General features: G+C 43.2%; 1 protein-coding gene across 2 annotated transcripts in view; it reads left to right on the top strand.

Moving 5' to 3' along the window:
* ptpn11b (protein tyrosine phosphatase non-receptor type 11b) overlaps window positions 1-9,703 on the top strand; it is a 149,889-nt gene extending 140,186 nt beyond the window's left edge. The window contains exons 15-16 of one of the 2 annotated variants that reach the window (XM_078238742.1): window positions 5,825-5,931; window positions 8,474-9,703. In XM_078238742.1, the coding sequence (XP_078094868.1) occupies window positions 5,825-5,909 (85 nt within the window). In that variant the 3' untranslated portion in view covers window positions 5,910-5,931; window positions 8,474-9,703. The remainder of the gene's footprint in view (window positions 1-5,824; window positions 5,932-8,473) is intronic. The other variant, XM_078238743.1, reaches the window with a different exon arrangement.
* Window positions 9,704-16,216: the final 6,513 nt, after the last annotated feature.

A 16,216-nucleotide genomic window follows, 5' to 3' on the forward strand; every position in this document is an offset into this window, starting at 1 on the left:
GAAACATTTATTAACAAATGATTTTAAAAAAAATAAACATACAAGATTACATTTACACAGTTAAAATTAGTCTTTCAAAACATTCCCCCAAAAAGATTCCTACTTGTTTAAACTCACAAATAAGCCACTCTTGAGGCAACAGTCCTTATGAATATTTAATCTATTGAAATTCCAGCAACTTACCACAAGGCACATTCCATTATTGCTGTGGGGAAAGGATGTCACAATGCTTCTCTTCCAACTCCCACTCGGCTGTGGAAAATACCAAAAATGTTAAAATAAAACCCTGCTCTCTGGAGGAAAAAAAGCAGACAGAAGCTTTTCTAGGTTGGCTGGAAACTGCTCTTTCCCAGTACTGAGGACACTCCAGAAAGTCTTCCATGGCCACACCTCAACTCAGCTCCCAACGGCCCTTTAAATGTTTCCTTTTCCTCTTTCATCTCTTCGTGTTGTCCTTATCCTTCTTTGAAGTTTACATTTCCCAGAATATAAAAATCTTTTGTGTTTTCATAGAGGTTTACAGCAAGGAAACAGGCCCTTTGGCCCAACTTGTCCATGCCACCCTTTTTTTTAAACCCCTAAGCTGGCCCCAATAGCCCGCATTTGGCCCATATCCCTCTATATCCATCTTACCCATGTAACTGTTTAAACGCTTTTTAAAATGCAAAATTGTACCCGCCTCTACTACTACCTCTGGCAGCTTGTTCCAGACACTCACCACCCTCTGTGTGAAAAAATTGCCCTTCTGGACTCTTTTCTATCTCTCCTTTCTCACCTTAAACCTATGTCCTCTAGTTTAAGACTCCCCTACCTTTGAGAAAAGATGTTGACTATCTAGCTGATCTATGCCCCTCATTATTTTATAGACCTCTATAAGATCACCCCTCAGCCTTCTATGCTCCAGACAAAAAAGTCCCCGTTTATCCAGCCTCTCCTTATAATTCAAACTATCAAGTCCCGGTAGCATCCTAGTAAATCTCTTCTGCGCTCTTTCTAGTTTAATAATATCCTTTCTATAATAGGGTGACCATAACTGTACACAATATTCCAAGTGTGGCCTTACCAATGTCTTATACAACTTCAACAAGACGTCCCAACTCCTGTATTCAATGTTCTGACCAATGAAACCAAGCATGCTGATGCCTTCTTCACCACTCTGTGACTCCACTTTCAAGGAATTATGAACCTGTACCCCTAGATCTCTTTGTTCTGTAACTCTCCCCAATGCCCTACCATTAACTGAGTAAGTCCTACCCTGGTTCAATTTACCAAAATGCATCACTTCACATTTATCTAAATTAAACTCCATCTGCCATTCGTCAGCCCACTGGCCCAATTGATCAAGATCCCGTTGCAATCCGAGATAACCTCCTTCACTGTCCACGATGGCACCAATCTCGGTGTCATCTGCAAGCTTTAACCATGCCTCCGATATTCTCATCCAAATCATTAATATAAATGACAAATAACAGTGGACCCAGCACCGATCCCTGACTCCTTATGGCCGCTACTTCTGGCTAAAATAAAATTTAAAACTTTTCCATATTTATTTATGACCTTTTCAAACCGCTTTTTACTTCCCTTTGAAATTTAACAGCTGAACACCAAAAAACCTTCTTTATCTCCTAATACAAATTTCTGCTTGTACCTTATTTACCTGTAGAACATCCAATTTAGCCCCATTCACCCCAAATGCCTGCCTTTCGCACCTAGACCCTTTGCTGTTCTGTACCTTGCAGCCATCTACAGTTTAATTAAATTAGCCACAAACACACTCGCACAGTCCCCACATGCCTGCCTCACAGAATAACACAAATCCCCAAAAATATTAAAATAATATTTTCTTCACACTAGGTTGTGCTTCCTTCAGCTCAATTTGCCTGAAGGTCATCGCAGCACAAAAAATTGCAAAATTTTGAGCGCCAGTCACATCCAGTGTACGTCAGGTTTCAGCGAGTTTGTGCTCGTTTAAAAAACATTGTGTCAGAAGCTGATCCACTGAACTGGCCAGGCCCCAGATCAAATTAATCATGATTGTGAGTTTCTACTAATTTTTATGAAATCATTTATGGGGTGTGGGCATCGCTGGCCAGACCAGCATTGATTGCCCACTCTAGTTGCCCTTGAGAAGGTGGTGGTGAGCTGCTGCCTTGAACTGCTGCAGCCCCTGAGGTGTAGGTACACCCACAGTGCTGTGAGGGAAGGAATTCCAGGATTTTGACCCAGCGACAGGGAATACGTTTCCGAATCAGGTGAATTGGAGGGGAACATCCATATGGTGGTGTTCCCAGCTATCGACTGCTTTTGTTCTTCTAGATGGTAGCAGTCATGGATTTGGAAGGTGCTGCCAATGCAGCCTTGGTGAGACCTTGCCCAGTGTGCCAGTTTGCAAGCTTTTGAGGAGACTGTTTTGAGGCAAAGGGACATTGATAGGCATGTTTTACAAGCTTTGAATGAATTGTTTTAATTTAATAACATGTGGACTGCTGGACATCAATAGCAAATCGCTCTGTTTCGATTTCTTTAATTATTCAAAATTGGGTTAAGCTCACTTGATAGACAAACCACCAATTAAAAATGCTTTTTCCTGATGAACCCAATTTCAGGTGCATTAATCAAAATCCATTTAGATACCACTTAGATGAATCAAGGAATATTTTTAATGCATTTTTTAATATAAAATAGATTCTAAACCCCTGTCCAATTGCATTGGTTTTCAGCTGATTTTATGTTTCTGACAATACAGAAGTGAGGAATACTTGAGGGGGAAAAACAGCTGTCAAAACTAGTGCAATTTTCCAACTGCACCCAAAGCAAAACGTCTTGCCCTTTAGACCTGGAAAGTAATGTATGATATCCTTGTGTCCACTATTCAATAGAGGATTTAAACAGGTAATCACCTCTGACAAAGTGGCAGGCAAATGAATTTATACAAACCTTTGTACAATGAGCGGCACGGTGGCACAGTCGTTAGTATTGCTGCCTCACAGCACCAGTGGCCGAGGTTCGATTCCGGCCTTGGATGACTGTGTGGAATTTGCATGTTCTCCCAGTGTCGGCATGGATTTCCTCCCACAGTCCAAAGATGTGCAGGTTAGGTGGATTGGCCATGCTAAATTGTCCATTAGTTTCCCCAGATGTGTAGGTTAGATGGATTAATGGGGTTATGGGGATAGGGTGGGGAATGGGCCTGGGTAAGACGCTGTGTCAGAGAGTTGGTGCAGACTCGATGGTCCAAATGGCCTCCTTCTGCACTGTAGGGATTCTATGAACAATGTCTCTAGGTACAAGATCCAAGCCTTAGTTGTTTATTCTTTAGCAGAACTGCAAGATGACCAGAGTTCTGCAGTGCCCCAAGACCAACACTACAGAAACTCTGAAGCAATAAAATGGAGTGTGACGTGTTGCTGGGCTTCCAGAATGTTCCGCACAGCACCCCCACATTGGATGAGGTGCAAGAACAGGCAGGCTGTGCGTGCAGCAACAGCTCAGAGAGAGGCCCGATTGTGATATCACAAAGCCAACCATCCCGTCATCTTGCTTCTCCCTGCTGAGGGAGAGAACAATTTATCATCCTCTCCTGATACAAATGGCTTCTACGATCTTCCAGTGCATCAGTAGGTGGCATATTCAGAAATGTTGGATACGTCACCTTCTCCAGCCTGGAAAAATCCAGTTCAGCACCACTTTAACATTTATAACCACAGGTAGCACTGTCCTCATTCTGGTGTGAGGCTCCGGGTTGTGTTGAAGGAAGCGTCCTTGTAACTGCCTCCTTGTTGAGTTTGAGTCACTTCAGACACCACTCCTGGTTTAGGTGGAGGTAAGAGAAGTGCTCTGGAAAACCCCTTTGCGGAGGGAGGCCTCTTCCGCCTCCCTCCGCAAAGTGTCCCCTCTCGGCAGCTGCTGGTCATTCATGTTGCAGGTCCAGAGACACCACAGCCACAGCCCTCATATCGCATGCAATATTGAGTCACCACATGACCACAAAACCTCCAAAGGCAAGCCACAGCACCTGCACTAACTTCACTGCAGAAGTAAGTCAAAAGCACATCGGATGCCTGGCTCTTTTAATGATGCTTGTCGGTGTCCCTTGTGTTGCTGATGGCAAGTTAGCGGAGCGTTGAGGCCACAATCAGATAGGCTGTGATCTTATTAAATGGCAGAGCAGGCTCAATGGACCAAATGGCTACTCCTGCTCCTGTTTCTTTATGATCTTGTGTGAATTATCCATCTAATCAGCTGGGATAGCTTATTCCAATCAGTGTTCAGAGTTTCCACAGTACTGGTCTCAATGGCACTTCAGAACTCAAAGTCCTGGTCAAAATGCCAACTGTCAGCCCTGCTAAGGAATAGAAACCAAGGAGGTGATTCTAAGTGCTGAGTTCATGTAAAAACTGGAGTAACTCCCCCTTTTATTTTAAGCGGGATTTTCAAAATGAATCTGTGCATGACAGAATGCTTTAGAGAGATTCACGCTGAAAATCCAGGGACGTGACCTATTCCCAATAGAGAGGCCAGCAGCATAGCGCTGAGTGCGCCACTGCGCATGTGCCAATCTGTCAGCACTGAGATCGGCACATGTGGAGTAGCCCCACACTGCCGGTCTCCCGATCGCTGGCCAGCTCAATCCCTGGCCAGCACAGCAACCCTGCGTCACTGGCTTACTGGCTTACTGACTCCCTCACTCCACAATCGCTGGTTTCCCGGACCTCTCCGGGCCAGCCCCAATGTCCCCGCCAGCCCCGATCTCCCCGACCCCCTCTACCACCTGGCAGTCTTGACCACCCAGCCCCACCCAGATGGCCAGCCGCTGACCACCCACTTCTCTCCCTCTGGCCACGACCTACCAACCTAAGCGTAGAGTGGGATCGGGACCCCCCACCCCCAGCAATCGCCCCCTCAATAGGCCCCACCCGCTTGGCACTGCCCAATGCCCAGTGGGCTGTGCTAAGGTGCCCCTTGGGCATTGCCACTTTGCCCCTTAGGCAGTGCCAGGCAGCCAGGTTGGCACTGCCAGGTTGACAATGCCCAGGGACACCCCCACCCCCCTTACCTCCCGACCTCTTCGGGGGGGTGGGGGGGGGGGGGGCGCCATGGTCTCCCTTCACTCCAGCGGGGTCAACCGCCAGTTCCCTGTTAGTTGTAAATCCCACTGGAATGAACCACTTCTAGCGGGGTGGGGGGACGCTGGCATGTCCAGAGACTTCAGTCCCGGGCGTGTTAATGGGATTTAAATGCGTATTTTTAACATTTAAACCAGTGCCGATTTCCAGCGGAGCTGCCAACTCCAGAAATGCTGTCCCCGGAGGCGCACTGAGGCAGTGGCGCCCAGTGGGGAGCCCCCCAAACGCTTCCACTGATGTCTCCAGGCCGGGGTTGGGCAAATTGCCCCCAAAGACTTGGAATTACATTGAGCGACATTATTGTACAAAAGTTTGTATAAATTCATCTGTCTGCCGCTTTATTCGAAGTGATGATGCGTTAAATTCTCTATTAAATAAATAATGGTGCAGGGTGCCAATGACTGCTTGCCCCAAGTCAATGAGGGGAGTTATAGGAACAGTTTAAGGGCCACCTCTCCCATTGCTCTACCAGTGTGTAATGGTTTCTTTGAGTCAACTTGTCAGTTTAAAGCTACTTTATGAATAATTCTGAGTGGTGGGTCCACACCCACAAGGAAATATGCTGTCACTGTTAAGTATAGGCGGAGGGAACAAATGACTTACAAATTCTCAGTCCACTTAATGTTGGGTAACTTATCGATACATTTATGCAATAATGCAAAACTATAAATCATCATTATTTTTATCCAATCCTAAAGGTTGAAACAAGAGCCGTCCTGTCTTTATGAAAATTTAAACATCAAAAGTCCCAAATCATCAGGAAGTTGCAACACAAAGAGATAAAAGTACCAAGGGTAGAGTGGCTGTATGTATAATAAGCACAATACAAATGATTTTAAAAAGTTTTGTTGTTACTTATAATATGCACGCTCCTAATTTTTCATGCGCCACATTGTTGTAAAATGCTCCTTGTTTACTTGCTTTCATGTTTTGCATGCTCTCTTCTGATCAGAGCATTCATCTTCTCTCTTTTTATGCCTGGCATATCTGTTCTTCACCTCATCTTGTGGTTCTTCAATTTTAGTGTTTTCCCTAGACCATAAGACATAGGAGCAGAATTAGGCCATTCAGCCCATCGAGTCTGTTGCACCATTCAATCATGGCTGATGTTTTTCTCATCCCCATTCTCCGGCCTTTTCCCCATCACCCCTGACCTCCTTATTAATCAAGAACCTATCTATCTCTGTCTTAAAGACACTCAATGACCTGACCTCCACAGCCTTCTGTGGCAAAGAGTTCCACAGATGCACCATTCTCTGGCTGAAGAAATTCCTCCTCATCTCTGTATTAAAGGATCGTCCCTTTAGCCTGAGGTTGTGCCCTCTGGTTCTAGTTTTTCCTACTGGTGGAAACATCCTCCCCACGTCCACTCTATGCAGGCCTTGCAGTGTCCTGCAAGTTTCAATAAGATCCCCCCTCATCCTTCTAAACTCCAACGAATACAGACCCAGAGTCCTCAACCATTCCTCATACGACAAGCTCTTCATTCCAGGGATCATTCTTGTGAACTTCCTCTGGACCCTTTCCAAGGCCAGCACATCCTTCCTTAGATATGGGCCCCAAAACTGCTCACAATACTCCAAATGGGGTCTGACCAGAGCCTTATACAGCCTCACCATTCCCTTTCCTTCTTCATTACAACACGGCCAATTAGACCTCTCTGTCTTTACTCCAATACTTTCCTGCTAAGCTCCAATGTTGTCCCTACTCTGTTTCCCCATGAGCCCTGTGCACCATGCCTTAAGCTGTGCCCCTTTCCTCACTCCTTGCATTTAGCCATGCTCCCTGAAGTTCAATTTCTCCAGTTTTCTTCCCACCCCTTCTTTCCTCCCCACACGCACCAATTAATCATGGAACTTCAGGCACCTTCCCCAATCCACTAGGGCCATAATTATTTGGCCCCTCTGCATTGTTGTGTAGAATCTGCTCTGTCACAAACAAGATTCTCCCCAACTGTTAGCTGGAGGTGAGCATCAACAGGCTTGACTGAGACCTGCCTTGCTGCTGGTAACTCTTTTTATTATCATAGAATCCTTGCACCGACAACAATCCCACCCAGGCCCTATCCCGTAACCCCATGTATTTACCCTGCTAATTCCCCTGACACTAATGGTCAATTTACCATGGCCAATCAACCTAACCCGCACATCGTTGGAGTATGTGAGGAAACCGGAGCACTCGGAGGAAACCCACGCAGACTTGGAGAGAGTGTGCAAACTCCACACAGACAGTGACTCAAGGCTGGAATTGAACCCGGGTCCCTGGTGCTGTGAGGCAGCAGTGCTAACCACTGTACCATCTTTTTTTAAAAATTCATTCATGGGACATGGGCATCGCTGGCCCATCCCTAGTTGCCCTTGTTCAGAGAGCAATTCAGAGTCAACCACATTGCTGTGGCTCTGGAGTCACATGTCGGCCAGATTGCAGATTTCCTTCCTTAAAGGATATCAGTGAACCAGATGGGTTTTTCTGACAATCGGCAATGGTTTCACGGTCATCATTAGATTCTTAATTCCAGATTTCTTTTTATTGAATTCAAATTCCACCATCTGCCGTGGTGGGATTCGCACTCGGGTCCCCAGAACATTCGCTGAGTTTCTGGATTAATAGCCTAGCGATAATATGACTAGGCCATCACCTCCCCTGCCACTCTTGTCAAAATTCACTGCCTGCCACTCCACCACCCAAACCACGACAGATGACAGTCTTCACCAGGTCTCATCTCAGCCGATGTCTTTACTCCACCAGCTTCTGCATCTCGCCCTTTGCCATTCCTATCAATCCCCTTAGATCTCATTTAAGTTTCTAATTGTCTACAACCCTGTTCATATTCCTGAAATCTCATCCCACTGGAATTAAATTTTTACACTGAAATGCTTTTTTTTTCCCCCTGAAATCTTAGACTCCTCCTTCATTGACTGGTCCATTTCCTCGAGTTACCCGTCTCCCTCTACTCTATATACTGACCCCATCTCTCAAACACTCCTCTGAAGCCACTCTAACTCACTTCCTTCAAATATATTTTAAAAACCTCTGTCTTCTGCTGTGATTTGGCCTTTTTAACAATGGCCTCCCACCGCCTGACCATAATCCCTCTTATTACTTACTGCTTAATATTCCGTTTTAAGCACCTTTGAACTGAAGTGCCACTTTACAAATTTTAAGTTACTGGTGGTTTCAACTTTTGTGTTATTAAATGAACCTTGAACTAATTTTGCATTGACGTATTAGACTTGGTGATGTCATTCCTCTATAATGATGAAGAACTTAGTCATACGTGAGGATTTTGCCATTATTATTTGACAAAACGTGTCTACCTTCTAACGTCCTCTTTTGGTTCTCTCCAGAATTACTTCTGTTCACGTGACGCTTCTGCCTGCATCTACAACGAGAATTGCTCTGTCCCAGCTTGCCTCTGGATCCCTGCGCAGTGCAGTTCTACGAACCAAATGTCTACAGGAAATTGCCTTATAAAGACTGTTTAATTTATTAACAAGAGAAAAGTTTTTTTTTAAATTACGCTGTTATTGTCAGCTTGTATTTATATGTGTACTTTAAGTGCCTCGTCTTGAAACTGATAAACAGTAGGGGGGGGTGGGTTTAATTTTCTTCTTAAGATTTCGTAACTCTCCGAACAATACATTAGATGCGTTTAGGGTAAAAGAGAAGGGAAATATTTGACTTGGAACACTGTAAGTTTAGTTTAAGTTTATCATCTGCTCCGTTGCATGTTCTTAAGGTGAAGTGATAAATTGTGACCACTACATTTTGCAAATGGCTTTTAGTATCCATCCATATTACGAACAGCTGCAGTACTGCCCCTAGTGTGTGTTGTGGCACCACTCAGTTCAACAGCAATTCTGTTGGCAAAGGAGCCTATAAACTCAGCAGCAGTGCCACCTGCAGGGATAACATGGCTCTCTGCAACTTAGAATTTGAGTGAAAGTTCAAAACTCGTATTTTGATTCTTAATTGTTTTGCATGGTAAATAATGTTGCAACAATTTTGTACATTTGAAGATTGCGGAAGCTTTCAGCTTCCATTTTATTGGGACTTGCCTGAGTTTTTACTGGAACAATCCCTGCACATTAAGTGAATTTTGATAGAATGGCACTTCTCAAATGTCGAATCTGAAATTAGTGGATGCATCTACAATAGCCAAAGATAGGAGGGTTTGCGTATCTTATTTTTTTTTTAAAACCATGAGTTTGTTGAACACGGCATTAATAAGGCATTCAGTGCGGAGTAAAGACGATTTTCTTTAAAAAGCCATTGTTTGTATAATAAAATAATGTAGTTTTGCTTTGCAAGAGCAAATATGAATGGAGGGTTCACTTACAACTCTGGTATTTTTTCCAGTGTTAAGTACGTGCTGATAATTGCCTCAGAAATTAAATGGGATGCTTGCCAACCAGCTACAACCACAGCTCACCCTGCATATGTCAACATTTATTGTTTTGTTCCAACATTTGTTGAATAGTAAATCCTGACATGTAGAAAATAGCATACCTCGGGAGGGGGTGGGGGGGGGGGGAATCTTTTTCATCAATAAACTGACATTAAAAGCTTCTTATTCTGTGTGTGGCTGATTATTAGCCATTAACCTATCGAGTTCAGGTCTGCCTTTTGGTGAAAGTGGTCTCGACATTTGACCCACTGCAGCACTCTGCAATTTGATTAATTTGGAAAGTAAACTGTGTTTTCTAGTCTTTAAATATAATAATGGGGACTGTTGTGAGAACAGAGAGCCCCTTTGGTAGTCCTTACTGTGCTGTGCGAGCTGCCTCTCACTTACAGCTAACATTTTTCTATCTCCTACACAAGGAGTTCTGATGAGAAGGGTGAACAGTATTTGATCTGATTTTGATTCGATTTATTATTGTCACATATATTAGCATTCAGTGAAAAGTATTGTTTCTTGCGCGCTATACAGACAAAGCATACCATTCATAGAGAAGGAAATGGGAGAGTGCAGAATGTAGTGTTACAGTCACAGCTAGGGTGTAGAGAAAGATCAACTTAATGCAAGGTATGTCCATTTAAAAGTCTGACGGCAGCAGCTAAGAAGCTGTTCTTGAGTCGGTTGGTACGTGACCTCAGACTTTTGTACCTTTTTCCCGAAAGAAGAAGGTGGAAGAGAGAATGTCCGGGATGTGTGGGGTCCTTAATTATGCTGGCTGCTTTGCCGAGGCAGCGGGAAGTGTAGACAGAGTCAATGGATGGGAGGCTGGTTTGCATGATGGATTGGGCTACGTTCATGACCTTTTGTAGCTCCTTGCAGTCTTGGGCAGAGCAGGAGCCACACCAAGCTGTGATACAACCAGAAAGAATGCTTTTTATGGTGCATCTGTAAAAGTTGGTGTCAGTTGTAGCTGACAAGATATAAAACTCCATTAATATTATCTTGGAGTCCAGTTTATCATAAAACCTGGTTCTTGTTCTTCTAAGCTTAACAACTTAGAGGAGTATTTCTATTTATAAATGGTGTTAATTGTGACCTTACTAACTTGGCAGCATCTCAGTGGCTTGATGAATGTAGCAGAACAAATGTTTTCCTTCAACTACTTTGAAAATTTTATGTTTCTTTTTATATTCATTTGTGGGTCATGAGTGTCGCTAGCTGGCCAGCATTTATTGCCCATCTCTAGTTGCCCGAGGACAGTTGAGAGTCAACTACATTGCTGTGGCTTTGGAGTCACATGTAGGCCAGACCAGCAGATTTCGTTCCCTAAAGAATGTTAGTGAACCATGTGTATTAATGTATTAAAGATTGCATATTAATGCTGTTGCTCCCATCATAATATTGGTAAGAAGGCAATCCCATAATTCATTAATTTAATATATACATACAAATATAAATACTTAGGGGTGTACAGCCTGGGTACATCTGGGAACTTATATACATTTTCATGCTTTTTAAAACCGTGTTAAGTGCAAAGTGCATGTGTTTTAACAGATTTAATAGTCCAAAGATATGCGAGTTAGGTGGATTGGCCATGATAAATTGTCCATTAGTGTCAGGGCGATTAGCAGGGTTACAGGGATAGGGCCTGGGTGGGATCGTTGTCAGTGCAGGCTCGATGGGCCGAATGGCCTCCTTTTGCACTGTAGGGATTCTATGGACAAGTTTAATTCAGATCATTTAAAATCAGAATTCATTTCTTCCAGCAGATATTTTAGAGTCCCTGCCAAGAAAATGTTTGACTGTTGATCTGTTCTGTGCAGCAATTATTTTAAATAATACTTGTCCTATCTCTTTTCCTTCAGCCCAAGCTATGAGCAATTCCATGATCAGGTAACCTGTCCTTGACTCTCTTTGGGTTCAATGCCGGCCTCGGGTGACTGTCTGTGGAGTTTCCACGCTCACCTTGTGTCTGTGTGGGTTTCCTCCCACTGTCCAAAGATGTGCAGGTTAGGTGGATTGGCAATGCTAAATTGTTCCTTTGTGTCCCAAGATGTGTAGGTCAGGGGGATTAGCAGTGTAAATATGTGGGGTTACAGGCATAGGGTCTTGGTAAGATTTGTCGGAGAGTCGGTGCAGACTTGATGGGCCGAATGGCCTTTTTCTGCATTGTAGGGATTCAATGAAATCTATGAAACTCTGGCTCTTATATTTTAAATACGTGGCGCTTATGGTTTAGGGTCCATTGTACTGTAGAATAAATGCTTTCCTTTTTCCTGTATATCAGTTATTCCAAAAGAGGAGATATAATTTTACACAACAGGCCAGTTACTCAGGCATCCTTCCAATGCTATTCCAGAATTAATAACATTACCTAAGCTACACCTTTCTTTCACTGCATTCTGAATTCTAAAAGATTTGGATGCAGAACCCAAGCATGAACATCACATAATTATGTCAAATAATGTGCAAAAAATATATTCAGTTTTTTAGTTCCAAACTTGAACTAGGGAGGTGCATTGTCTCTTTGCCAAGAGAGAGGTCTGTGAGTACAATCCGCTCTCTGCATGGTACGTACTGGTGATGTTACTGGACTTGTAATTGAGGGGAATGGCCTAATAATCCTGACATGGAGAATTTGAATCCTGAAGTTAGTGTTGAAGCTATTGAAAGAAATCCAACCAGTTCATGAGTGAAGGACAGTGTCTGTCTTTACCTGGTCTGGCCTATCGATGACTTCAGTCCCACACCAATGTCACCCTTCATTGCCCTCTAAAGTAGCCTAGAAAGCTAGTCAGCTGCATCACAATAATGAGAAGGGTTCCCATAACCTTGTCAAGGGTGATACCCACTTCCTGAGAACTTAAAAGTCAATTTTAGATCTTTTAACCTTCATTATTCCCCTTGATATATTTCATAAGTAAGAAGTCTCGCAACACCAGGTTAAAGTCCAACAGGTTTATTTGGAATCACAAGCTTTCTGAGCGCCGCTCCAGCATCAGGTGAATAGAGAGGTGGGTTCACAAACACGACATATATAGGCAGAGACTCAGTTGCAAGATAATGGTTGGAATGCGAGTCTTTACAGGTAATCAAGTCTTTACAGGTACAGACAATATGTGTGGAGAGAGGGATAATCACAGGTTAAAGAGGTGTGACTTGTCTCAAGCCAGGACAGTTAGTAGGATTTTGCAAGCTCAGGCCAAATGGTGGGGCTTACCTGTGGTGTGACATGAACCCAAGATCCCGGTTGAGACTGTCCTCATGCATGCGGAACTTGACTATCAGTTTCTGCTCGGCGATTCTGCATTGTTGTGTGTCTTGTTCTACTTTCTTCCCCTTCTCCAACTATGTAATTCATTGCATTTCTATCCCTTTTCAGTTCTGTAGGAGGGACATATGGACTTGAAACGTTAACTGTGTTTCTCTCACCACAGATGCTGCCAGAACTGCTGAGTTTATGCAGCATTTTCTGTTTTTATTTCAGATTTCCAGCATCCTCAGTATTTTGCTTTTACACGTATTTCAATTCAATATGCCTGCCTTAGGATTGCTAAACAACATGAGAATTATATGTCCAGAGATGGTGGTAGTAGAAGTACGATATAAAGGCAATATTTTTCTGAATTATTTGTTAAGATTTTATCTTAGCACAGTGGTTAGCACGGCTACCTCACAGCGACGGGGACCTGGGTTCGATTCCCAGCTTGGGTGACTGTCTGTGCGGAGTCTGCATGTTCTGCCCTGTGGGTTTGTGTGGGTTTCCTCCCACAGTCCAAAAGACATGCTGGTTAGATGCATTGGCCATGCTAAGTTCTCCCTCAATGTACCTGAACAGGCGCCAGAGTGTAGCGACGAGAGGATTTTTCACAGTAACTTCATTGAGGTGTTAATGTAAGCCTACTTGTGACACTAATAAATAAACTTTATGAATTGACGCCATTTTAATTTGGTGTCATTCATGAGCTAACTCTCAGTATTTTACACAGCTACAATTGGCTCCTGCTCCCAGCAGCAGACTGGTGTGTATATACTGTTTCTCGCGTATGTCCCTGGGATAAGGGAGCTCAAAGTTTCAGTGCCAGGAATGTCCAGGAATATGAACTAAGGTGCTAAATTAAAAGCAGCTTAATCTTTACAGGGCAGATACTGCAGTGAGCAGATGCACAAGATAAGCTCACTGAGCTTTTTATACTATATAATTTACTTAACCGCTTTGTTCTATTGTGAATAATGTTGCTGATTGCAATTATGCATGTATTTTTTAAATTTTATTTACCTGTCATGTGCACATTTTCACTTCCTGGAATGTAATTTCAATCAGACACGTATAGCCAGGCAGTGCAGAATCTTCTCCTCGTTAATTAACCGCGTGGATCTAGCTCCTGACATTCTCAGCATTTCAAACTCGCAGATATAACACAGCACGCTTTGAAGGAAATTTAGAATTTAAAAAAATAAAAGCTGTGGGTTAACATTCAAGATTGAAATAAAGACATTTCCTTTGAACCTTTTTTTAAAAATGTTTTTTCAAGAAAAAATATTTACTGAAAAATCTCTTGGAGCATCAGTGTGAGAGTCACACTGAGTCACAATATCTGAACCCAAAAAAGTAGATTTGAACTTAATGATGTTACATTTAACTTCGGATAACAGTGAGGCATTTGTTTCATGTGAAACCAAAACTCGGAGAAAAATGTAGAGCGGCATCAGTTGGACAGAAAGTAAGAAAGGTTAACTGTTATCAAAATCAGCGCTTCCACCCCTTTGCCATGATCTTAATAAATGTACCATTATTATTTCTGTGCCTGAGAGAGAGTATGTCAATTAAGAATTGACCTTATCTTTTGGACATTATAATCTGGGGCGGCACGGTGATTAGCACTGCCCCCTCACAGCGCCAAGGACCCAGGTTCAATTCCCAGCTTGGGTCACTGTCTGTGCAGAGTCTGCACGTTCTCCCCGTGTCTGCGTGGGTTTCCTCCGGGTGCTCCGGTTTCCTCCCACAGTCCAAAAGACGTGCTGGTTAGGGTGCATTGGCCATGCTAAATTCTCCCTCAGCGTACCCGAACAGGCGCCGGAGTGTGGCGACTAGGGGATTTTCACAGTAACTTCATTGCAGTGTTAATGTAAGCCTACTTATGACACTAATAAATAAACTTAAACTTAACTCAATTCGGGAGTCTACCCTTGAATGCTGACTCTGTCCAGAATGTGACAACAAATGCAATGTTTCTGATTTATCAAAAGGGAATGAAATGGAGCCACCACAGACTTTTCTCGCCATTTTTTTTAATAGCAGCAGAATTGTAACTGCATTTCCCAATGAGTTGTCAATACTATACTGTAACAACACTTCTCATTGCTTGTTGAAGCACTCTGGGTCTTCCTGCAGAGCTGATAATACAGGGTATAAATGCACATACTTTCTTTAACTGTTTTGCAGTCAAAACAACCCACATTAAAGTTGGGATTTTGTAAAAATAATCATTTATCTAAATCCTGTAGAAATAATGTTTCGATCCAATTTCTTCGCTGCAGTATAATAAACTTTGCCCCTACATTCCGGAGATGCTCAGTCATGTTAAGACACAGCTCCATAGATGGCAGTGTCCTCTGGAATAAGGATTCTTAATGTTGGTTAACAATATATATTTTTCATGCAGGTTAACAATATATATTTTGGGGAAAATAAATCCTTTCTAATGTTATGTCTAAGCTGTGCTACCAATGAACACTAATCCAGCTGACGTAGCTTCTCATGTTGCACATGTTGTTTTTTTCTCTAAGTTTTTTCTTTGGTCTCTTGCCATTGGACTATGTTTTTTCTTATTCATTCGTGGGACATGGGTGTCGCTGGCTGGCCAGCATTTATTGCCCATCCCTAGTTGCCCGAGGGCAGTTGAGAGTCAACCACATTGCTGTGGGTCTGGAGTCACATGTAGGCCAGGTAAGGACGGCAGATTTCCTCCCCTAAAGGACATTAGTGAACCAGATGGGTTTTTACGACAATCGACAATGGTTTCATGGTCATCATTAGATTTTTAATTCCAGATATTTTTTTTTATTGAATTCAAATTCCACCATCTGCCGTGGTGGGATTTGAACCTGGGCCCCCAGAACATTAGCTGAGTTTCTGGATTAATAATCTAGCACTAATAATACCACTAGGTCTTTGCCTCCCCTGTGCTCGATAAACCAGTGGTTGTTGACCTGTGAAGAGGTAACTACCCTCTTGTATTCACTTTATCAGAACTGACAAGTGCTTTGAATCTGTTATTATTGAAAGAAAGATTTTTGTTACAAGCAAAAGTACGGAAAGATTTCTCAGTATATTACCCTTTATTTACCCTTTAGCGCAGTATTCAAAACTGACTGGAATGTATTGCCAGTCAGCCTGGCAGAATAGATTAAAGTTTATTAGTGTCACGAGTAGGCTTACATTAACGCTGCAATGAAGTTACTGTGAAAATCCCCTAGTCGCCAAACTCTAGCGCCTGTTCGGGTACACTGAGGGAGAATTTAGCACTGACAATGCACCTAACCAGCACGTCTTTCGGGCTGTGGGAGGAAACCGGAGCACCCGGAGGAAACCCACACAGACACGGGGAGAACGTGCAGACTCTGCACAGACAGTGACCCAAGCCAGGAATCGAACCCGGATCCCTGGCGCTGTGAGGCAGCGGTG

Source organism: Mustelus asterias, chromosome 22 (assembly GCF_964213995.1).
Source record: "Mustelus asterias chromosome 22, sMusAst1.hap1.1, whole genome shotgun sequence".
Lineage (NCBI taxonomy): Eukaryota > Metazoa > Chordata > Chondrichthyes > Carcharhiniformes > Triakidae > Mustelus > Mustelus asterias.